General features: G+C 41.0%; 1 protein-coding gene across 2 annotated transcripts; it reads right to left on the reverse strand.

Annotated features, from left to right (window-relative positions):
- On the reverse strand, positions 1-24,940 carry LOC135501393 (sodium-dependent serotonin transporter-like). 2 transcript variants are annotated; one of them, XM_064793501.1, is made up of 14 exons: positions 24,726-24,940; positions 21,102-22,115; positions 17,359-17,493; positions 13,889-14,105; positions 13,378-13,516; positions 11,223-11,357; positions 10,889-10,992; positions 10,380-10,504; positions 9,952-10,064; positions 9,478-9,609; positions 9,065-9,164; positions 8,540-8,640; positions 5,441-5,608; positions 1-4,916 (listed from the first exon to the last, which is right to left on the reverse strand). In XM_064793501.1, exons 2-14 carry the CDS (start codon positions 21,811-21,813, stop codon positions 4,833-4,835), a joined length of 2,265 nt encoding a protein of 754 aa, XP_064649571.1. In that variant the 5' UTR covers positions 21,814-22,115; positions 24,726-24,940; the 3' UTR covers positions 1-4,832. The 2 variants fall into 2 exon arrangements, with proteins under 2 accessions (XP_064649571.1, XP_064649560.1); XM_064793490.1 differs by lacking the exon at positions 5,441-5,608 and adding an exon at positions 7,920-8,090.
- Between the last annotated feature and the right edge of the window lie 821 nt (positions 24,941-25,761).

Consider the following 25,761-nt stretch of genomic DNA (forward strand, 5'->3'; position numbering starts at 1 on the left):
ACAGCGATTATGGTACATTTATTATACATATGGATATTTCAACAATCATAGACACTTATTTACATTTAAAATAATGACTCATATTGTATAGATAAAGTGGTCATGTACACTAACTTACAATTGTATAAATTTACAAATATATACCGGTAATGATATCTACACAAGAAGGGTGCATAGAATCTAGTACTATCATACAGTTCTGCACAGTAAACATACAATACAATACTTACACTACAACGATATACCACTTCGGAGCTGGTGCATGGGCTTAACTAAAGTTCCTAGAGCTTTCAACACAACCTCCTAACTCGTCTTTATCATTCAAAGGATTGGATACAAGGATGATTCCCGACGTCTTACCGGGAATTGGCGTTTTGTTCTTAGTATGAAACGTTATATTTTGGGTGGTTTCATGGTTTTGGAACGTTCCAAGGCTTAGAACCTACCATCTCTTAGTAACACACCTACAGCATTCTCTATACCATATGCTACAGTTACACACGCTCTCCAAAAGATGCTTCAGCTGGGGTCTCAGAACAGCCCTCTGACTCTGCCCGCATCAGGTTGTTCATAGTGAAACAATGTTCTTGGATGTTTAATGCAGCTTTTCTCGGCCTACAGCCCAACCAGATTTGTTCGTTTGACGTTAGTACAAAGGCAGCATATAGGCACGGAAAGCTTTCACACATCGACGACACGCACTCTTTGTTTTCACAAGCCCACATCATAACAAGATCCGTCACGCACGAACATAGTTTCAACACGTTTTACCAAGTTCAACAGCAGTTCCAACATTTTGACCAAATTCAACAGCAGTTCCAACACGTTTTACCAAATTCAACAGCAGTTCCAACACTTTTTACCAAATTCAACAGCAGTACAAAGCACCACAGTGCGACACTCTTGTCTCGATTCGGTGATGTCTCCACTAATGCAAAGCCAGTTACCGTCAAGCACGCGAAACAACCATCAACTCTAAATCGAAGATATCAGAAAAATATTTCAATTCCCAGCAGAAAGAATTGATGCCATTTTTAGGATTCTGGTTTTGAAACAAATTATTTTCGGTTTGCTCAATGACTGACCCTGAAATCAAAGTGCCTTGGACCGTCTGGACTCGTGACCAAGCGGCAGAAACAGAACATCAGATTTGTTTTGGTACTATTTCATACCCTCTCTTATAACGTGGCCTGACATACTAGACTATTCTGATGTCTTCAATTTAGGTTGTACAGACTCACAGACGGTAATCCGTTTCCAATACTCCAACTGCACACAGCACGTTCACCTCACCTCAGTCACACTCACTCCTGGTGGCACATATCCTGAAATTTTGCTTGCGATGCGATTAGTACGGCCTAGCCTGCAGATGAGTAGGAGGCTGTGAAAGCTTGAAGGTCTCATCTAAGCTAATATATAGTTTACATTTGTTCAGAAGAAGATAAGGTGATATGGAAGTGATATTTAAAAAGAGCTAGCTATCCGCGTCCAGCTTTTGAAATTTGCACGTTCTTGCTACTGTTTTTCAATTGCTTTTATTCGAGTGTGTAGATGCGGATATAGAGTCATCCTAATCAAAATGTTACCTCTTCGTGCAGAATCTATCACGGGGTTATAAGGCTATTCACGGTAAATTCTTTAAATTCACGGTAAAATCTTGGTTAAAATTGCCAATTCTTGGCTGAAGGGATATCTACTCTCGAAAAGCACTGTGCGCGCTACTAAATCAACGTTTTCTCTAAAATATCACTGTATGCCTTGACGGAGTTACAACAGACAGCATTACTTGAACACTCAAGAATATAAACATAGCTTATAATATTCATGACCTCAACAACACTGCGGGTTACGTACATCCATGTACAAACAATAATATATCACCATGAATACAGTACTTCATTTTTATCACCGATTTGTTGAATAGAACAAACTTAAGTATCATGCACGTTGACGGCACTTTCATCTGAGGCCTTTCAAGCATTTTGCCAGTTTTAAATTCACTGCTAGCACGAAACACGAAATTCCATTTGTGTAAAAATAACAGCTTTGGACTCGATTTTACAACTCCGTGTTGGGAATAACGTGTTTTCTTCTGTATCTATATGTAAGATCTTGGACCTCTCACATAAGGCACCCAATCGCCAGCATTAATGGCAGACTGCTTGTCACCGAGTCACTCTAAATTCATTTAAATGACCAGTGTCATGCACATAAACCATTACTACCCTGCGAGATGATCCCGGTCTCTTAAAATCCTTAATGTAATGCAAACAGAAACAGACAATTTCAACTATTTTGACATTCAACGGAATATATTCCTCATTGAGTATTTACAAGGCGATACTAAGGAGATAACAAGAGCTAAAACGCTATAAGCATGAGATATGCTGCATGAGTTAACAAGAAAGAAAAAATCGAACTTGTAATTTTTACTGCAACTGTGATAACTGGTAATTTGATAAAAGGCAGGTTATAATTTCAGTCTACATCCTCGCAGCTGATTATAAAAATTAAAAATCCAAGTTGCACTTAACATTTCCAATCGCTAACTTTTGATTTTTTAAAATGTCGATAGATAAACTCGTGTTTTAGCACACATGCCGGCCTGAGTATTTTTAGATTCATTCATAAAAATCTAACTCATTACGTCCATTTAGGACCACAGCACAGATTTTCCCTATGGGGTATATCTGCTCTTGATGGTACAGGTGACAATTCATGATTAGAGTCAATGATCGTGTACTTAGATTTGGTAACATTTCGAGCAGCTATGTGTCTGAGAACACCTTTCTACTGCTCGGGCTATTGGAATCTCTTAGAAATGATATGTCATGTATGTACACGGCGAAGTGAAGATTATATTTGTCATACATGCATGATGTCCATCGAAGAGTACTTTAACATTTATAAATGCCTTCATTACAAAGAGTATATCAACAGTTAAGTATAGACTGTTCGAATTCATTCATTGTTTTTCCCACGAGCAATTATAAAAAGTCCTAACTACATACCTAATTCAATAGATGACAACGCCTTTAATAATAATCTAGTGAATTAGTTTTATGCACATTTATATTGATACGAATTATAAAGGACGTTCATTGATACCATTTTGTTCGTTATAAGCGAAACAACACCGAGAATATTAGCAGACGACTGAACAACTTATAATAGCAAAAGTTATTGCATTTTGTTCAGTTGCGATTACGGAAATTGACGGCCCTACAATTACAAATTAATAGTTTTGGATTTGTAAAATCAAAAGTGTTTTTTAAATTTTAGGTAACCTGCAATTGATTTCGTAATCATTTCCTAATAATATTCTCGAGTGCGTATGGAGATTAGACGTTGATTCACTAGATACACAAAGGTGCCATGATATGTTTAATAAAGAGTGGTGAATCGATAAAGTGGTTTTGGGACCACTAGCAAATACCATATACATCGCTACTTCAACATCATTACGATTAACAGAAATTGAGAATGAATAAATGTCAAACCGACATATAGTACTTTGCAATAACAAGAAGCTTACCACTTTTATATTCACCTTGACTACTCAGTAGGAGACCGCTCAGGGCCGGATTGAATAGCTTGGCGTCAAATCAAGCTTGACGTTATCTTCTTCAGCATGTTCAGTAAAGAGCTGTAGATCTTAGAAAAAAATACCGACCGAAATTGGAAAATACTTTACGTGACCTCAGCGATAGGGGCGCGATCTTCATCCAAGTTAAATGTACGAAGGAACAAGAATGCTCAGAAGGTTGGTAGATTTTGCCTAATTCTTATGAATGGTTAACGCCAAGTTCTTTTGAAATACCGGGTCTCAGACAATAATTCAAAAGACAATTTACTATCAATTCAAAAGAGAATTAAGTTAGAAATATAAGCCAAGCCTTTACAACTTCAATGTTCCATTCCAAAAATGTTTAGTTCGATCTCTTTGCGTTTCTATTACAATTATATATATATTAAATGTATATATTCAAAAGATCATCTAAAGCCTAATGGAAAGTAAGCTTATGTATTTACCTCCAGAACTCATAATATGTTTGACTTTAAATATCCAACACTGTCAGTAATGACATATTTGAAATTTTTCAAATTGAACCTATGTGCACATGAACTTCAGAAAATGTATCACCAATACAAATACATGTAGTGACAACACCCAGAACGGACTTTATATTGTCCATGATTGACACCCTAAAGTCAAGGGGTCACATCAAAACACTTATCCTAGACCTACGAATACGTCATTGATAAAAACTGATGAGTGCAGAAAAATGTACTCGTAATTAGTCTCGGTTGTTCCCTCCGTTCTGTCATGGAGTTCCGTTCGGTTGATAATAGTGTTTTCGACATCGCCAAGTTGCAGCACGTACTTCTCCTTTACTTCATTCACCTGCATAAACCAGTACTTCACTCACTCAAGTATGGTGAAAGAAACGATCACCTTTCTGTCCAGCTCTACAACTCGCGACGGAAAGGGCTCACAGTATGGCGTACAGATGGAATCGAAGGACAGCAGACAAACTGTGCGTTTCTCTGTGATCTCCAAATATCGTTATTTCAAAATCAGCACAATACCTGACATAGAAACCAAACTGAGTTTGAGTCCTTGGTGTACTGGTTGTCTGGTAACCAAGCACAATGTCATCCACTTTTTGTGGAATGTTGCTAAAGGAACCAAACACTGTGACGTCTGCACATTTCATAGTAAACTTGGTGAAGGGAACCAAACAATGCAAAACGTCATCTATTTCCTCCATGACTGGATCTACTTGATCCTCCAGTAAAAGATTGGTTACTTACAAACCATCTGTCTTTTTCTATAAGTAGACTGGTTGCATGGGAACCATAAGTTCCTCCTCGTGTTTGGGCTTATCTTCAGGTCTGATCATTCCTTGGATTCGCTGAAAGTAAGCACAATTTTGTAAAACACTAAAAAGATATCGAAGCCATATATCAAAGAACGTCATTAAATATAATATTCTGATTAGTGATATGTACTATCTTATTCTAGGGCTTTATAACTGAGATTTTGGATTTCTAGGTGAAAAATCGAACCAATTCCAGTAGCAACCCATGTATGACAAAGTTCCAAGAGTGCTAGTAATTGATTGCTTCTTTTATGACCACAAGAGCAGGTGTAGGCCATTCATGACTAACTGTATAAGGATCTCAAACTCCCAATCGTACTAACACTCATACTGTCTGGTCTGGAATAATCAGCAACTCTAGCATAATTCAAACTTCCATACTGGTAGAAGGAATACTTAAGTGTCTATCAGTATATCGTTAGATAGATGAAGGAAGAACATGGTTGACATGACAGATGACAATAACAAATTGGTCCAACCTGTGCTAAGTATTTTCACGTATGGTTTACTTTTTATCAAAGTGATGGTAAACCTCTGATTTAATGATGACTCGTTACCTGTACGACGTTTCCAGGAGTGATGATGAATCGATAAACTATATACAGAGGTATGCAGCAAATGGAACTACATGAAATCAACCAGCCTACGATGGTGGCCCATGGAGGGTATTCGTAATTAGGGTAGTATATACCACCGTAGTTTATAACCGTCAGCACAAACAACGTCTGAAATGACATACAACGAGGAGACACGGATGATATAACAGCTGATGAAAGCGGGGTGAAGGAGGAAGAAGAGTAGAGTCGGACAAAGCAACAAAACTTCATTCTTCCAAGTCAGTGATGACCGGCGGTTACTCCAAGAGCTTCGGGTTCTTCCGCACAGCCCCAGACTCGTCCAGAGAACTTCAATGCTTGAAGTACGCAATCCATTACAGAAACAGTACTTTGAGGAGACATAGGACTTTATTGCTGCACTTCCATATTTCAGACAGGGTTAAAATTCCCTCGAGATAGCCGTGTCGGAGTCCCGTACGCCCTGAAAACCGGCGTGACCAGTAACCGACGTTCACCACCTGGCTTGGATCAAAGCTGAACTGCATGCAATCGATGCATCAGCAATGATTGAAATGCATGCAGCGTAAACACACATACATGTAATGGAGGATGACAGTTTTGCAGTTCACTATCAGACCCACAAACTGGTTGACATTGCTGTTTATAGGAAGATTTGGATCTGGAAGGAAACAATGCCATGCAATAAGTAGTTTTACAACATCTGAAGATGATAAAATAGATTAAATAGAAGAAATGTCATTCTCAATCGGAATTGGAAATGACTTTGATTGGGTAGAAATGACCTTGAAGTGGAACTACATACGGGCCGGGAAGGAGAATACAATCTCATGTTATGTTCTAATGAAAACATGGCGTTGAATACTACAACACAGCGATCGAAGCAACTTAACTCGGAGGAACGAAATGTTGAAAGTAAGCATGCAACAATTTCTTCACCTCATCTTTCTCAGCTTTGTCGATGGTGTTGTTCTTATTCTGGATTTCTGATATGCTTTACTACTCTGACACCCAAGGTGGCTGTGGTTCAAAAACTATCAGCAGTATTCTCTTTGTCGGGTGTCGATTTACATCAACCACATGCACAAAGGCATACTCATTGCCTCGGATTCCAAGTAACATCGAAGTCATTCCAAGGAGAACGATAGTCAAGCCCACATTCAAGTGTAAAACTTGCATTATCAACGAAACTGGATGACCAATTTAACTTCTATCTGAAACACTGATTGACTAATGTCTTTCTCGAAAGCAGTTCACATGAGATTTCAGGCGACTAGGAAACGTCTAAGTTAGTGCCTTACTAAATAGGAAAGGTAAAATGGATGAAGCAAATTGCTAATTACATTGTACAATAGAATTGCCTTAAAATACAGTTTCTAATTCTTCTTCCTCTACCTGTTCTAAACTATTGGCCCACACTTAAATGTTACTGCATTGAGCTATCTTTCTCTGGGACGACGTCAAAGTATCGCTTTATCTTGGACATGTTGTTACGAAGACAGACCACAATGAGGGTGCATCATGCCACTTGCACATGCATTGGCCGAACGTTACCTCCGTGAAGCTGCCTCCAACTCGAAGGAATTTGTACACCATATAAAGAGGTATACAACAGATGGAGGAACAGGTGACGAGCCATGCAACTACCACCGACCAGTCTGGGTAGGTGTAGTTAGGGAAGTAAATCCCCTGATACGAAAGTATCGTCGTAATGAAAAGGCACTGAAATCAAATGCAAGCGGTGGAAGCATAAGTATCAGCGAGCTATCAAATTAATTACTATTATAAAACACGAAGAGAGATAAGTTGTTATATAATCGTATTAGAGAGTTATAATCACGTATAGGAACAGCCTTAAAGGTCTACCAAAAGAGAACTGGTCGCGAAGAACCAAAGCGACTATCTACATGTATACCCAACAAGACCGGTAATCCACGGACAGGGACGGTCCCCTCGTTCCACAATGAATACCGGTATGGTTTATTCTTGAATACCACATGGTGTGATTATAACTCTCTATACCAGTAGCAAAAGGTTCATCTGAAGAGCATCTAGAATAATCTGGGAGAGAAGTGGGTGTACGAACGGCTAGAAAATGAGAAAATTGGAAAAAGATTTGGGCTGGGCCTCGGGTGGGTTCGACTGAAACACAACAAGATGTAAAAAGTCACGTCAAGATGGTAAACTCAAGGGAGGATCCAGGGAGGGTCCATTTTAAGATACCACATCACGAAGTTCTCCAACTCATAACTTATTCTTTGATTTTTCCGGGCTCCAGTACGGAACCACAGAGTTGTAAATAGACAAGCAAACCGTTTCAGAAGGAACCATTGAAACAGCATTATCGGATTCTACTTTTTTTCGAGTGTTCCCTGTATCCAACCTTGACTCTAATCTAAACTGCATAAAACATTCCCCGAACAAAGCACACGAATCGACCCTTTGCTCTTTTACGGCATACCTCCACCAAATTCCCTGGCGTTCGGATGAATTTGTAAACAACATAAAGCGGTACGCAGCATAGAGAAGAGCATGTGATAATCCAGCCAACTCCAGTCGCCCATTCAGGATAATCGTAGCCAGCAATCCCTTGTACGCCAGAATAGTGGTAGATTTTTAACACAAAAATGGTCTGAAAACAAAACAATGTGACAAATTGCTGTACCTTAGCCCAGATATCTATTGCAGTATGCCTATCATCGGCAAAAAGTTGAAAATCCACTGGCATCCAAATTTGTTACCATTCGTAGGGAAACATATCAGGCTAAACTATGATAACTATATAACCTTTAAAAAGTATGTAGTCAGAACATGAAAATGGAATAATGAAAAACAATGATGAAAAAAACATGACATGACCAACATACAAGAACCGCATTGGTTGATTATGCTGCTTTGGATCTTCAATTCAACACCAATAATCGAAATGACAAAGTCATCAATTTATCCTTGATGTAATGTACAATAGCAACAAAACAAGTTTTCCAGCTGATCCAACATCATGTAATGCGTATCAACATATGTTCAGTAAGTTAAGAGGTATCATTCACGAAAGATGAACAGCAACACGTTTCAACTCACCAAAAGAAAGATGGGGCTGATTCCAGCCCAACAGACCCTCCAGAAGATGCCTGGTCTGAAGCCAAGCATTTGCTCAATGTCGTCTGAGAACCGATTCACACCTGAAAAATACACCAAATGATACATGTATAACTTTGAAGAGGAAGAATTAAATTTGAAATGAATGAGGTCACGAAGAAAGCGTGTAAGTATACTTGGAAGAAAGGTACTCTGGTAAAAAACGTTTCCCTGAGGAAGATATAATAGTATCGCCAGTAACTTGAGTGATGAAATCAAACCATTCGCCATTGAGCATTTTACAAGAACATTATCTTCAAATAGAGACACTGCGTAATTTTCTATCCAAGGGGAGTTAATCCATGTCTACAGACACAATCATATCCAGAGTGGTTTCATATCACGTCCTCTATCCTGGATCATGATAAGAATGCTAAGTAACCAATATTTTTGCTGTCTCGTTCTTTGAAGGTGTCCATGAAGTGTTCCAGTAATGGAAATTTCCCGTTGACTAATCATCAAGCTTACCGTAGAACCAGTTCACTGCTATTGCTTCTACAAACACAATGAATAATATGGAGATGGGCGCCGCGTGTTGATCCAGTAAGTTTAGGACGTACGATCCACCCTGAAATGGCAAGAGATGGAAACTCAGACAAGCAAATGATCCTGCAACCTTCGATCCATGTCCAAATATTTTTTTCACTTCTTTTTTTTCTGCTCAAAATGAAGAAACATCATCAGCCCCAAAAAAATTTTGACTTTGAAAATTTTTCAGAATTTTGAACTTCTGAAAAAATTCAACACTTTTGGCCGGAAAACTTTATCATGCATTTTGTCCCCGGATTTTCAACTTCACTAACGCGACAACCCCGACACCATTCAACCTCGGTCCATGAGTGGTCGTGTTACCAGGTTCCACTGTATAGGCATTCACTTACGTATGTAGTGGTACACAAGCCTCCAAGGAAACAGTACACACATATCACCCCAACGAATATCTCTCGTCGCTTTCCGATTGCATTGGGCCACTCATCGCAGATACCCGTTATCATTGCCTCTAGACCACCAAACTGAAAATTAAGAAAATACAAAATACGTTGAGAGGGAGTCAGAGCTAATTTCAGTCGAACGGCATGCAAAGTACGTTTTACGAGGAGACAGTCAAAGCTCCAGCGTCCATATTTTCATACATTACCTGCATGTTTTGGTCGAGCTTGTCAGAATAGCACTCGACGTAGTCAACTTCGTATGCATCGAATCCTCGTGTCCTGGATGTATTATTTGGAGAATCAGTCACAGACATAATGTATAGGAGCTAAGTTCGGGGGGGGGGGGGTTGCTTGTTTTGGATTGCCTTGATAATCTTGTGTGTAGTGGTACCAGAGTCTTTCAAGAATCTGGTGACTACTTACCGTACTGTCGAGACCAAGTGTTATCAACATGAAGAAGAAGATGATAGCCCATAACGTTGACAGATGCAACGTTGCAATCGCTTCTGGATAGGCGACAAAAACGAGACCGGGACCTGAAAGAACACAGAATGTCACCTTAACAAGAACATTGAGATCGAACTTAGTCACAGAACACGGTTTTTCTTCCAGCAAAGGAATGTCTCGGATACATCACTCGTCAGAAACACAGAAACAATTTTTTTAGCTTTTACATGTAAACTACTAATGTCACATGAAACAATCGTTTGACAGCCTCAACGTTTAGAAAAGGTCACCTTAAGCCATGTCGTAATCATAATACAAAATTTTTGAATTATCATAGGGCAACAGCTCAAGTCTTCCCACTTCATTCTTATACATGTCATGATGTATGTCATACGCATACTTACCCTCCTCCGCAACGTGCTGTATCTCCTTGCCTTGGGAATAAGACATATAGCCCAGCACTGAGAAGACAACAAACCCTGATAGGAAGCTCGTGCCGCAGTTTATTGAACTTGTTATCAGAGCATCTCTAAAGGAAATAAAGATGGTCCATAAGTTGTTATATACACACAGTGCCTTGTCTAAAAGCCCATCGTAAACAACCATGAATTCGGCCAACGCTAACCTACGAACGGCGAAGTACGATGTACGTATATGTACTTTTTCGTTTTCTTTTTTGGAAACTTTCCCCGATTTACGATTTACGGTTGCGTGTAAATGAATAAGAACAGAGGTCAGGATGACACCTCATACCTTCAGTAGTTCGAACTTGGTCGTTATGAGGCGGGAAATAAGTTAAGCCCATCACCACCAGCATACCCCAACCTGGGTGTATCTTGTTGACAGTGAGGGTGAGACAGAGTACCATTGACTGAGCGTAGAAAACAACTTTTCAAAGGTAATGTGTACGTACTTATAACAGTTATTGTGGAATTTGTTATAACTTGACAGTGCTAGTAACACACCAAACCCAGGTCCTAAAGAGAAGAAGATTTGGGCTGCTGCATCGTTCCATACCTGCAACAAAATTAGAAAGAAATGAGTTAGTTTCCATATTGTGGGCAACAATTCGTATCGCCGCGGTGTTCTGTTGACGACGAAGACATATTACCACTGGCACAGCATCACCCTGGAGTTAAGCACACCAATGAGGCTGCCATGTTTGGAGAGAAAACCGTTGCGTTACGTATATTTGCAAGAATTTTAATTTGAGAATGGGATGGTAGCACTTAAATGTTTATACTTACTGAAACCTCTAATAACATCGACCAGTTTGGTTTCAAGTAGTAGATGATGCCTGAGAGGGAGCCAGGGAGTGTCACCCCTCGGATCAGGAGTACAAATAGTACAATGTATGGCATAGTGGCGGTCACCCATACAGCCTGGAACAAGATGGGGAATGGTTAGTATTGAATATCTTGGTAAAAAATAGCCCGCATTTAATCTTGCATAATAGAAGAAATATTTTTGATAGGCATTCGCATTGAAGCAGATGGTATTGGTAAAGCTTCATCAGTTTCCAATCGTACATGCGAAATGTTGGTAAGTGGAGAATGACACCCAGGCAGGAAAAAGGGTTGTCGAGACGTGAGAATCAATATTTTTGTCTAAGATGTACCCTTACAGAATCGATACTTCACTTTATAGTAAAGTGGTTGCAAACCTAATTCGCTCGATCTGGCCTTTACACACTTTTTCTAGTCTACCACGTGCGCAGGACGTGCAATGATTTGATTGGCTACATTTATTGGGTCGTGATCAGAGTATACTGCTGGCGATGACTCGACTTGGCTTATCGAGGAAGGATGCACAGGCGAAGGCTGTAAACGGTCAGCAACATCCGACAAATCATACATTCAAACCGCAATTAATCCACGATCCGACAATATAGAGCCTGTCATTGGTGGCCAAAAATAATTGCAGGAATAACGAGTGTTGGCCAGCCGCGGTAAGGTATGGGCAATGAGTTACTTCCAGGGGGATTGAGAGGGCATTAGGGTTTCTCGCAACTGCATTACGGTGACCATCTCGGCTAGCCTATCTTTAGCCACAGGATCAACCACGCCACTCAAATGGGCGTTCGATTTGTCGGGTTAGTCATCGATTATTGGCTGATCGATCGGTGTGTCGCCAGTTACCTGGTATGCAGAGTCCGAGTCCTCGCTCGGAGGGCAAAGGGACGCTGTGGGTCATTTTTAAAAAACTGTCGTATAAAGTACCAAGATTTCAACGCTAGAAAATCGTAAACAGCGGCCACTGTATTTTGCGTTATTCATGTGAACCTTTGTTCAACTTCATATTTCTTTTCACGTCGATCGCATTTATTCCAGATTTAGACATTTAAACATGTCTCTAGAAATGTTTCTCTCCTTTTAGGAAAGCAGCTATAGATCCGTCCATACTCCTAATTTGTACATGTCACCCACACGATCGAGTTATGATGAGCATGAATATTCCTAATGTTATTCCTGCCGAAATATCATCCCGAGTAATGATCGATCTTGTGTCCGCTGACGAACACCATTAGTTATCGAAACCTCCTGGAATCCTACATTACGCGTAAATGTCGCGAATGTTTTACACCGATTCATAATTCCAAGAATAGTCTGATAAAACCATTTGCTGTCATCGAAAATACGTCATAACCGAGGAAGATAATCCTCCAATGAGATTCGAACGGTCTCTGTCATTTGCATATATATCCGCAGATGAGCCATGATAAATCCGTTTCTGAATCACGATATAGGCCGTCCGCCGGCTGCTCGATCTCGATGACTGCAGTGGTACGATAGCCACGTTCGGCGAGCAAACGCACAATCGTTCACGCACGAGATCTGCAAAGAAGACCAGTTGCGTTTCCAATGCAAGGTTTCTTTTTTGTCATTATAGAATTTCCCCTCCTTGAGCAAACATTTTAGATGACGACGTCCATTGCAGAGAATTTCATTTGAGGCACACATATTCTCCAAGTCTTCCGTGCGGGGCTTATACCATCGGTGTTCCATGCCTCCGCACTTCAACGCCCGACGAGGGTCGACGTGTCCGGCTGCAAAGTGCAGGCCTAGCCAGAATAATGAACTGGTTACCTTTGCTGATGGATTCGACATCAAACCCAAAATGATCGTTAATGAGTCAAAGGAGAGCCCACTTATGACAATGTCCTCTCTCGCGGTGCAGTATCTGTCGTTTTTCATAAAAGCAAAATATGGGAAAACGGAAAACAGAAGCAGAGCTACGAAGAATGGTCGCTTTCTTCACTGACATAGACTGACAACTGTGTCACCGTTTGCGACTAGAAGTCTTAACAGGAAAATAACATTGGGCAACAAAACTAGAAAGAATTCAGCTACTGACTGATACCATACTTTATTGTGAAGTGAATTTAAAGAAGTTCGTCCTTACCTTTCCTGAACTTTTGATGCCTTTCCATAGCGAGAAGTAGACAATGATAAAGACAGCAAGAAGGCACAGGGCGATGGACCATTTGATGGGGCCCACATCATCTATACCAGTGGAACGATGGACTTCCAACACCGCACGACTGAAACACACAAAACAATCCATTCACTTACTGATCCCGTACGTTCATTTCAGCAACTGAATGACTTGGTGCCATAAAAAGTAGCAATTTTATCATTTTAGCATAAAAATGTTTCAGCCGAGTCACAATTCCACCATTTCAAGAGAAGAGGATTTGAAAATGTGCTGCTTCATTCAGTGCTTAGGTTGCACTATTATGCAAACAAATCTCGTTTGGACTTGCATGAAACCCTGGAACAGATACGTTGTAACTAAGGAATAGCTTAACTTTGAACGTTTTAAATTGCACGTCTGTCAAAAAGGCCAATTTTTTCTATACTTTTTTATCATTTCACAGAAAACCTCGATTATGATATACAGGTTAACAACTTACTTAAAGAATTCTTCGGCAGCAGATCTTGAGGTATTACTGGTGGATGACGTTCGATTGAAAAACCCGACGCAGTCATCTGTATTCCACGAATTATTACAGTTGGTCCACGGTACTTCTGACCGCATTGATGCAAACATATAATATACTGCCCATGCAATAATTGTATTATAGTAGAAGGCCACATAGGTTGCAATAAAACATATTCCGAATCCAATGCCTGAAGATGAAAAAAACACTCGATGAACACAAAAATGACATAGTGTAAGATACAGACAAGAAAGCATCCTTTTTTCCTGGACATTGTGACAGATAAAAATGAAGCCATTCACAAACTCAAGATGCTTTTCTGTACATTGTCATGAGGTTACGAAGGTCACTAAACTAAAGCAGTAATTAAAAAGTTTCACGTACCACTGGTGACACTACAAACTATAACGAATGAATGTCTGCAGTTATAACTCTTAGCTAACGGACGATTGACGTAAGTAGTATGGGGGTCAAATGCGGTTACAATTGCCCTATTTAAGTTTCACTGAAATTATTTTCAGTGAAACTCAAATTGTTTTAAGTTTTATATTTGTACACCATAACGAGGAGTCTGAAGAAACCAATGGAATAGAGATCATAAGCTACTGAAACAAAGAAACGGCATTTCCCGGTTGCACGGAAGCTTTATACCGCAGCGCCGCGGGAACCAAGCAGACATTTGTAACATGTAATTACGCCGTAAAGAGCGCCTGTTACAAACTAATGCAGCCTGGTACGACGCATAGTTTGATAATGACAAATCTCAAAATCATCGTCTGATTAATGGATGTTATTTCGAGGGCAAATCTTTGAGGTAATTCTCTCCTGATGAGTTGTCTATGGCTGTCGCGATTGATCAATCTATTTACACTCAACGCTGATGCTTTCCACTCGCTCGAAGCGTCTAGGGTTGTTGCTCTGTGCTCCGCACTATGATGGCTTCGAAAAGGACACCCATTGCTTTTAAATTGCTGCACCCAAACTATTTGCAAACCTAGGAAGTTTTGATGACAGCCAAACATGGGACTGGTTTGTTATCCCGCGCCATAGTGTGTTTAAAAGGAGCATCCATCTACTCGCGAACACCATTTCAAAGCAGTCCTGGTAACCCCCACCTAAAGGTCGAGAGCTCAGATATTGTCGTATAATACTGAGATGGGTTTCAAGATTCCTTTGTTGTATTTCAAAGGAGTTGCGTAAATAGTTGTATCAAACGAGAGAAACGACTTGACAACTCTAGATGTCCCCAATCATTCCGTCGCATTCACTATACCGAATCAAGCGCAAGGTCAGCTCTGCCGGCTGCAATATCAATCCGCCATCACGACAACACCCATACCAACTATCGACAAATCACAACTTAAGCCTCGGATTTTGAGCCTAAATTGCCTAAATTAAGATGCAATGTCAAGATCTAGCTAGAAATGGTTGAAGTACGGGTTGTCTATCTGGCGCATTAGCAGGAATAATGAAATACATGTATTAATGTCAGGTAGGATTAGGTGCGCTGTAACGTGCCATTTGACATAAAGGCTGTTCTGTGTGCATTGGATAGGTGTAGTAAATGCACTGGGATTCTCTTCTTTTAAACCTTTCTCAACTAAATGGGTACATCTATTAAACAGGGGTGTTATGGGACTGCTTAAAGTTCTGTTGAGGGAAAATCAATCGGCAATCACGCCGGCGTGTCGGATGATAACAACGTCCAAACTCGCTTTGCTGTATCAAGGTGAAGACATACATTTGTACTTAAGATGAAGACCGAGTAGAAACATGAACATTAGCAAGCTCCTGATGGGCGGCTCAGGACGGCTTACCGCGGAGACGGTACACGCCAGATCAAATCAGGAGTCGGCAATGAGACAGCTAGCGGGGAGATCTGCCTATCAACATCGATGATCGGTGAGAGACGAATCGATCGAGGGCGTCATACAGAGTGATATGCTGTTTTTAGAAGAAGTCTTGGCCGATGTTAAACCTTTTTCAGTAGGTCACCCGGAACCTGCATCCAGGACCAGTGGCGGATTACGACAGAGACAACAGCCTTCGTCGCCAAAACAGGACTGTCAATCTCTCCAAGGTTGATGTCACAGAAGAAGAATCCTTTTCTGGAGAGACAATATCATGTAGAGCCAAAGCCTGACGGATAACTCGTGGAGGAATTTATCACCAGTCCTTTCATTTACGGTTTACAAGACAAAGCGGGATAAATTTTTCAAAGCACGATCTGACTGATACCCATGTTCTAAACAGGCCATAGTATGGCGTGATCTGACTGATGTTCTAAACAGGTCATAGTGACAAAGTGATCATATGGCGTGATCTGAGTGATGTTCAAAACAGGTCATAGTGACAAAGCGATCATATGGCGTGATCTGACTGATGTTCATAACAGGTCATAGTGACAAAGCGATCATATATGGCATGATCTGACTGACACCCGTGTTCAAAACAGGTCATAGTGACAAAGCGATCATAGCCTGATGTGACTGATACCCGTTCAGGACAAGCGATCGATCACCAGAGCAAACCAGGCGCTACTATTTAATGGCGTAAGGATCAAATTTGGCAATAGACCAATCAAAATGCTAATTACATGGGAGCTATATGGGGGTTATGTTTAACATTATCGTATCCAAGAGGCGATGAATCAAAGATCTCAGAGATAAGGTCTTGTATTGAAACTGCCGGGGGTCACTCGTTCCTGACTTAACAACAGCATCTGGGTAAGTGGACCGCTCTGGGGACTGGGAATTCAGATTATGCTTGAGATATTTTATAAACTGGTGTTTTTTATCACCGTGCGATGGGTGCGAATGCTAAAATCAGTGATGAGCAACTTTTTCATTCGATAGACCTTGCAATTTGATGTCGAAATAATCTGAAAACGATCAGAATCGTGAAAACTGTTACAGACAAAGAAGACCATTCAAAGCGTTCACTGAAAAATCATTAAACTTGATTACACGTGATCTGACTGATACCCGTGTTCTAAACAGGCCCTAGTGACGAAGCGGTCAGTGTGATGTGACTGATATCAAGTATGGATTAAAGAAGAATGTTTAACGAGCTATTGGTTAGATGTATATACTACATAGGCTAGCACTCCAAACGTGCTCAATTAGGATCATCGGCTGTCTGTGTATCCTCACATAGCAGGGCTTAGTAGGCGTTCCTTGATCACTCAATCTTTGTGTCCTTGAATCTTCAAATCCGCACAACATGTACTATACGTATCCATGCACATTTCTTTAGTCCATCAAATAATTGGGGTGTAAAAATATTGCAAAAGAGATTCACAGCAGACCTGCTTGGAGAAGGCTACGTATGTAGTTGTCACATAGGCATAGCGTTACTACATGTATAACTTGTTTTTATTTTTTTACAAAAAAGCACCTGACCACATTCTTGCAACGTCATCTTCAGTTGGTAAACGGACTTACCTTTGAACATTGGACAGATTCTTTTCCACACACTGATACATCCACATCGCTGAAACTGGCCCAGCGCAAGCTCCATATAAAATAACGGCAGGCCTCCAAATATTAACATAACCAAGTATGGAATAAGAAAAGCACCTGAAAAGAGAGGAAAAATTATTTTACAATAATTATCTCAAGATATGTGAAGGGCTCTGTAAACAGAAAACCAGCCACATGTTAATGACTACAATTTGTACAAATCCTCAGCTTAGTGTCTGCTTTTCAAGTCGCACCAAATGTCACATTGATAACTCAGACGGAACGAATGAAAGGAATGGGCAGACAACACCTTTGAAGGTGCAGTCGAGTAGCTTCCGCAGCAAGGCAGGCAGTCGTAAATCTGAAAGTGAGTTGCTCTAAAGGTGATTTTCGAAACATGTTGACAGGAGGTTGACATGCTTCTAGCAGACTAGAGGAATTGGCTGGGATTTCGCTTGCAGGTAAAACTAAATATTTATTCGCAGTAACAAGGAAGCCCCACAGACAGCTGCTCTTCTTACTAACTGGCTGACTTCTACCAATTGGGAAACGCCTAGATTGAGAGTTTTTCTCTGTTTAAGGGGACGCTATTATATCTCACCCATATCATTAACCAGGGGCTACATTTTGGTAGGAATACACTTGTGAGTGCAGACACACTCTCTGTGTGCTTCAACTGGTCAAAATCCATTAAATCACTGCACGGATGTAAGTTGTTACAATATCCACATCAATCACTCTCTGATTGTGAAAATAAAAGATGGTGACGACCTCCAATATCATCCTCGCTATCATACGCCTGCCTCGATACACGAGCGCGAAAATGGGTTTATGTTTTTCAATTTGCGATGTTTCCTTTAGATTTCATGTTAAATGACTGATTACCCCCAGCGAGAGCAAGGCATACTGCAAGGTGGTCTCAGGCAATGGCCAATTCCAAGGAATTGCCATAAATATACGTTTAGATGTACATTTACTAACATTGTATATGATATTGGTCATTGTACAGAAGCCTTCAGTTTTGATAAAACTTGCTCGATAGCAATGACCTTGTATCACAATTTGAGTTTTGATAAAACTTACTCGATAGCAATGACCTTGTATCATAATTTGATTTAGTAATGATATACAATCATATAAAATTCTCGCAATTTAGGTGCTAAAACTTAGTCACGATAATATCATTAGCAAAACAGGTGATTAACAACATAACGCTGTTAACATAACGCCGAATGGTGACCACCAAAAGAGGAAATGGACTCGAGTTTACCAAACGTGTCCAGAGGCAACAAAATTCGAAATCATCCAGTGTCTATATCGGAGCTTTCGATTTCCGATACAGGTCAAATGGTCCGTTGTTCTCATTCTGTCGCACTTTTTCGATGCGCAAAATATTGTAAACTCTCAGTTGGGGCTGACTCTCTAAACCGCTGGTCTTCCTCATAGCGACAGGGTCATCAGCAGCTGTCGTCTAAATGTTAAGTCTTTCGCAACTAATGGGATCTTCAATGTCAGTATGATTTGATTTTAACACAGATTTCAATCTTGACTTCCATCATGTTCTCAAAAATGTGTGAAAGACTAGTTTCTGCGGCGAATTGCATAATGAGCATTTGTGACATTTTCGAAATGCGCAGTGATTATGAATGATTAACCTTGACACGTGACTGACATGGCTGTGTGACGTTGATTGATGTGACAGGCCATTGATGCAACAGATCATTCAGCTTTCAACATCAAAACGGTAAAATTAGTCGTCTCGTAAAAATATGTAGCCTTGCAGAGACGCGGACATCGCTGTAAATGTCTTTGATGAAGGTCAGCTCTAGTTGAATCGGGCGCAATGGAAATGTAAAGAAATTGTTAGACCAGAGTCTTTCGGAAAATCTCTAGTTAGACGCAGTGTCTTACTATATGAATTCGGCACGATACAAGTGAGACGTAAGTGGTATACGCGCAGTCTCTTACTAAAAGTTAGACACGATACAAGTGTGACGTAAGGGGGTAAACGCAGTGTCTTACTTTAAATTAGACACAATAAAGTATAAAGTTTTGTAGTAAACAGTCTCTTACTATAGGCACAATACTAGTAGACGTATTTCAACATGAAACCGTGCCATATAATTGCATTTTACCACGATGGTTGCCTTCATCGAGACTGGTGATATGTGAACACATGGCGAATATTGGCCCCGCGTCAAGCACCAAAATAACGTAACCATTGTCCCGAGGCCTCTGGGAGAGAAATCACAAATCTGTCCTGAGTAAAAATGGTGAATGGGTGTTAATTTGGTGATCATTAGAGATGACTAATTAATCCAATCGTACAATTACCATATTGTATCTGGAAGTTACCATAGTGACGCTGCCACATGTAGATACGTGTACCTTTGTTACGTCATCGGTTGAGGTGAGGTAAGCCGAGGGCCATATAGATTTTAAGGAATCCCGAAAACAATGAATACCTAGGTTTTGGTCTGCAGTTAATTCTTTATTTCTACGCGAGGAATACCATCGTTCACAGATAGCCGTGATGCAGGGAGATGCACCCTGTGCCCAATACAATGGCGGTCAAGGTGCCTCAGTCAGTCCAAATACCGGTCACTGGACGGGCGGACCTCACGCCTCCATGCATCTGGAGTTAGTGGAGTACCGTCTTTACGGTGACAGAAACGCAACATGGCTATACCAAAAAATACACATAAGTGCTAAGTTTCTTCCACCGAAATTATTGTTAGCCAAAGTTAGCTCGGGGGAAAAGCGCGAGTGTAAGCAGTACAGAGACGAAAACTTTTCCCCCCACATACACTGTCCATTAATTTCATTGATGTCTTTCGAAATTCCTCTCAGAAAACTATTAGAGACAATGCCGTAAAGTTGATTAGCACGTTTAAACATGGTTGTTCATACAGCAGGAGATGATGTTCAATTTTCGCTGTTTTGTGCTATCTGTTTCAGTTTCGTACGGCCGAAACCACCGGCACGTGGATTCTCATGGCGATGGCCGTTGTTCGCACATTAACTCCGGTTCACCTATTGTGGTAATTACTCTCGGATTCCGCGAAAAGGAAGCGCGCCGGTACGCAGGCGATCCAACCGCGGTCTTTGCTATGCTGATTCGTGCTATACGCTAAAAGTAATGAGGAATGTTTGGAACTTTGACATGTCCACCAGACCGACTGGAAAGGGTCTTTCTGAGACGAGCCGCATTTAGGCGGCTTATAGAAAATTTCATGCATTTTAGGCCATACAGTTTTATGCATACGGCAGTTATAATACTTTAAGACACATTCACACACACACAAGTCAAATGAACACATGATACAAACACATTCAGCTGCTAATAAGGAAACTAGAATCGTTGTTTTTGTATTCCTTTGATATGTTGTGCTTTTACTTCTGACACAAAAGAGCGACAACCCGGCACTGACTCTTCGTACTATCCGCAGACTAGATATTTTTCAGCAGCCGACGTGACGCTCATTTTCTTATGTTTACTATTCAAAAACTAGAAAGACTGCAGCATATCTTCGTAAAGGGGCAACATATCTTTTAGTCATCAGCCTTGCCTTAGTCATATTGAACCCTGATGACACTGATGGCATTTCGTTCCTACTTACTGGACATTGCGCACAGTCATTCAAATGTGTCGACTCTAATATAATAGGGCCTAGGAATTTTACCCCTTCTTTCGCTGAACAAACAATTATGCCTTTTTTACTCACCTCCTCCATTTCTGTAACATATGTACGGAAACCTCCATACGTTTCCTAAGTCCACAGCAAACCCGACCACTGCCAACAAGAACTCAAACTTTTTGCCCCACGTCTCTCTGCCATCCAAATCATCCAATTGGCCCTTTTCCATTGGGATTTCCACCGTTTTCGTGTGGTTATCGTTCAGCATGGTTTTCTCGTCGGGAGTCATATCTGCTGCTGGTTGAGTTACCATATTTCCGTCAGACAAAACCACACCGTCCGAACCCTTACTTTTTCCCGCTAGGTTACCCATTGTGTTATCGGTTATTCCACTCACAACTCCTGCACTGTCATTATCTTGCCTGCTTGTGGTTTCAGTAATTGCATTGCTGTTCGTCACATCATGAAGGGATTTTCCCGTATATTCACCAGATTTATCAGGGTCAAGTTTTGTTAATTTCTTGGACGGGATTTCGCTGGATGTGACGTCATCGCTGTCAAACGCCGGATTCTCATATGTGGCCAATGAGCGTTGACATCTGTTGTAAGGAGGTGGAGCCTCATTACCACGCGCAGTTTCAGCGCGCGAGACAGATTGTGAATTGCGATTGGTCATTTCCGAGTCGTTTGGTCCATTATCATCTGATTGTTTTGCATCAGCAGGGGACCCCTCGGTGGAGTCGAGAGACAAAGCAACGGGATTAGCGTATACTTCAGCCTGGTGATTGCTGTCAGCCATTGTCACTGTGGAATCAAATCGATTAATGTAAAGCCAGTGATCTTTAGTTATAATTGCAAAAGATTTGCTTAAATCTGTTTCGTCTTCGCCAGCTTCCAGTATAATGTGTCTTCATTAGTCAGTCATTTTCCTACAATCGAGCTGAGGGACGAGAGACTGGTACTATTTGGTATCTGTACGACTGCCCTGTATGTATCACGGCCTTGTTGGAAGGCGCACTTCATTTGCATGGAAATGAGCAAAGGTGTTCAGTTCCTCCGTTTGAGCGGGCGAGCGCTTGGTTGTCTGCCAAAGATGTGAATCTGTAATGACAAATCAAATAGGTATGAGCTTTTCAGACTGGCGACAAATAACATGAACACGTAACGTTGAGTAGACACTGTAATTACATGTATCTCCCTGACTCTTTGAAAGAACCTGATTCTTTGAAAGAAAGAACTAGGCCTACACCCTCAACCAAGGACTTTTTAAAACTTTTTGAATGTGTCCGGTTGTCTTGCAGCTTGATATACATAATTGCGGACATCTGATTGGCTGCCATGAAAAAGCCGTCATCTAAAATACAAGCCTGAGTAAACAGAGTATTATTTCTACTGTGCAGTCCATTTACGTCTTTGTAGAGACAGCCTATCAGTTTCGTCACTCTTAGAGTAATCCGTAGCGATCTATGTCACTGCCGTCATTCCATTTCTAAAACCGCGTCTAACCATTGTTACCCGGTCTAAGGTGAATGATATTCGCCAATATATATATTAGTCAAATTTGCCAATGATATTAGTACACGTTCGTGCATCAGTCAAAAATCTTACGTCTTCAAAGGGTTAACCCGCTGACCTCTAACTGCCACACATTATCTACAACCTAACACATTTGCAGTGAATTGGTTCTAGTTAGGATGACACCACTCAACTGCTGCATCACTTCTTTTTAACGGCACACGCCAGACCATTATGGTAGCTTAGCGTTCTATCACCTATCGTGGCCATCGCAGATGAAAAATGAGCAACACAATTTAACAAAATCTCCCTTTTATTGCCTGCTAATTACCGTGTCGTATCAGGGCGGCAATATGGAACTCGGCTTTACCGGGAACGATCAACACCAAACGGTTGACATTTTGCTACAAAATCACCCATGAGTCGATGTGATATCAAAGATGGTATCCTAAGGACACAATCGTTGTAACCATTAGTTACGTCCAAACAGTGGTCAAGCAGACCTCAGTGGATGATAGTCATCCTGAAAAGTGACCGCCGTCCACCAGGTTGCCAACACTTAGTTTTGAAGTTGTATTCATGTTATAGGAATTAGATCATGCTGTAAGACCATTTTTCATTTCATGGTTTTACAAGTAATATCACTTGATCTCCAACGAGATATACAGGTCAGCCAAGTTACCATTGGGTAGAGTTGTGTAAAGAAAAGCACCAAGGGCAATAGTTATATACGGAGCATGACAGAAAAGCTGTCAGGAGGCAAAGGTCTGCCGAGTCTATCTCGACCGTATAACCCAAAGATACCCAGCTCAAAGTTCATGCGCAATTTCTCTCCTATCGATCGAAAGCCGGCATATCGGTTCGTTTCGCGGCGCGTAATCCTCCTGATCCTGGTTTTCATATTTTCGATCCCGGGGATTTGTCACTTAAACGATTGCATATATTGCTTATGCATATGACTTCCAAAGCCCCGGGGCTGGGTTCTGATGTCCTGGGCCACCCTGGTTGTTACGATCAATGCTAAAAGCAACCGGTAAACTCCGTATGCTTCGCCGACAATGGCCGACTTCGATTAGTAAAGAAGTGTTTGACCGGGAAAAGTCTAATTGGACAATGTTTGGAGATGCAGAGCGTACCGGTGCGTCCTGTGAAACATCATATCAGCAACTCCGGGAATCTTTGTTCCATTCACACTTAAAAATGACTCGTCTGGGCTACACCGCCACAATCAATGACTTATAGCAAAATAAAGCTGTGGGTCTTGTTTCATTTTGCCTCAAATCTCATGGCCGCCAAAATCAAAAATGGCTGCTACTTAGCCTAAAAATTACTGCTTGTGTGATGATGACAATGAATGGTGAAGTTGAACGAGGGCTGGTTTTTGGCAACTGTAGCCAATAATGAGAAATGCAAAAGTCCCACTTGCGTACAATTTCCTCCATGTACGTTGGTACAATGAGAGCTGAAGCCCAGTCAAATTCCCTACCGTCCCTATACCCATTCATTAAGATTGGGACACAGGTATACGACGGCGCTTGATCACATTAGATTGAGCTCAATCGTTCGTTAGTTGTTGTTTGTTGGTGGGTAGGGTCCAGATTGGAACATAAGGGCGGTAATTGGCATATTAAAGCCAGTGTTAGGTTGCTAGGATATCCAGTCATCAGTATAGCAGCCAATGTGAGTAAGATGATATTAAACCTAATCAGGATTTGCAACTATTTTGTAACAGTCATTATTATAGACCATATATACCCGGTTTAAAGAATGAAACAACATCATGTCGCCGGTGGGAAGAGAGTCCGTGGTGCCACTGATCTCTCTCGTGCGAATTCGATGGGTTGGCTTCCATCCAACCTCATCGTTAAAGAGATTGGTGACAATCATTACGAACGATGCAGCACCTCCCAGTATGATCAACCTCATTGACACCGAGATAGTCTCCATTATACCTCCATCTGTTCACCTCAACAAGAATCAACAGGGAGCTAGAAATCGGGTCAGGGTTGTCCCAGTGGCCGGGGGGCCGTGGAATCATCAGCGCCTGTCACTTCTTAAGCCGTCCACTACCACCACCGCCACCACCACCACCACAACTATACAATCAAAGGTGGCATATAGGCCTCTACAATAGCCATTTTGGTCCCGTCAGTTTATGGTAACCAAAAGAAGTTCCAATTGTATGTTTGTCCTTACCTTGTTTGAATCTCACAGCAAATGAGAGAACCCCTGTCTAAGAACGACCTCGTGTTCGTGTAGGCTGTAGTTATGGTGACTCAGTTCAAACACTGACTGATAGTGGCATTTCCGACTCCACCTTTAATTGGGGTTAGCTGTGCACTCTTGTTCCAGTGCATCACAATCTTCATTGTGATTGGGCACTTGAAATTTCGATCACAACTTTACCTATGCTCATATCTGCGGAGAGGAACAGTTTATGAATTCCGTCTAGGCTTTTTGATAGATTGGGAGGTCAATTAATGCAGGTCATCCGGAGTCGCGGGTGAGTGCCTTTGAATGGGATATATTTAGATGATGGTGGTACTAGTTTATATATATTTGATATAGGCCATGTGATGTATTTACCTTCAGCAAAAAATCCTTTTATCCTTTAGACGATGTCTAGTAAAGGACAGCGACATAGTTCAACTTTCTGCATAGGTTATTGACTTATATATGCCTTCAAAAGGACTCACCAGCGGTGCAGCGACTGTGCGGTGAATTTCGAGAAGAGATTTCATTTGTCAACTTTCATATTAAGGAAAAACACACCGTCTCTATAGTTCCGTATCAATATAGGATATGATGGAAAACAAATGACTAATCAATATGAAGACATTCTTCACCTAATTTTGAATTGAAGATTTCACTTGACGACTATAGGCCTAATGCTGAAGTCGGAGAGGGAGTCGTGATGGTGCGAAACCTCTGTGTATTGCAAGACGTTTACGCGGCCACTCTAAAGTCAGTCCCGATGTCCTTGCTATCTTGTTCTTGTAATTGGCTTACTAAAACCTTAATCCTGTTTTATATTTTAGCTTTCTTTTCAGATTGAATTTCAATTTCTTATTCAATAGAACAACTTCACACATTGTTATCTGATTTAGGACTTCATGACATGTAGAATGACAATACATGAACACGAGTGTTCTTTCGGGCGATATAAATTATCTGGGATCATTGCCCTAATCGTATCAGTCATTGATATGCGCGGACACAAAAACTGATATGG

Source organism: Lineus longissimus, chromosome 2 (assembly GCF_910592395.1).
Source record: "Lineus longissimus chromosome 2, tnLinLong1.2, whole genome shotgun sequence".
Classification (NCBI taxonomy): domain Eukaryota; kingdom Metazoa; phylum Nemertea; class Pilidiophora; order Heteronemertea; family Lineidae; genus Lineus; species Lineus longissimus.

Excerpts from the sequence above, each read along its gene's own strand:
- LOC135501393 (XM_064793490.1), bottom strand. The coding sequence starts at position 21,813 with ATGGCTGACAGCAATCACCAGGCTGAAGTATACGCTAATCCCGTTGCT. Across the intron at positions 9,610-9,951 it reads CACTTGGTCTCGACAGTACG|TTTGGTGGTCTAGAGGCAAT; the intron begins GTAAGTAGTCAC and ends CTTAATTTTCAG. Across the intron at positions 8,091-8,539 it reads TCAGCCCCATCTTTCTTTTG|ACCATTTTTGTGTTAAAAAT; the intron begins GTGAGTTGAAAC and ends TTTTGTTTTCAG.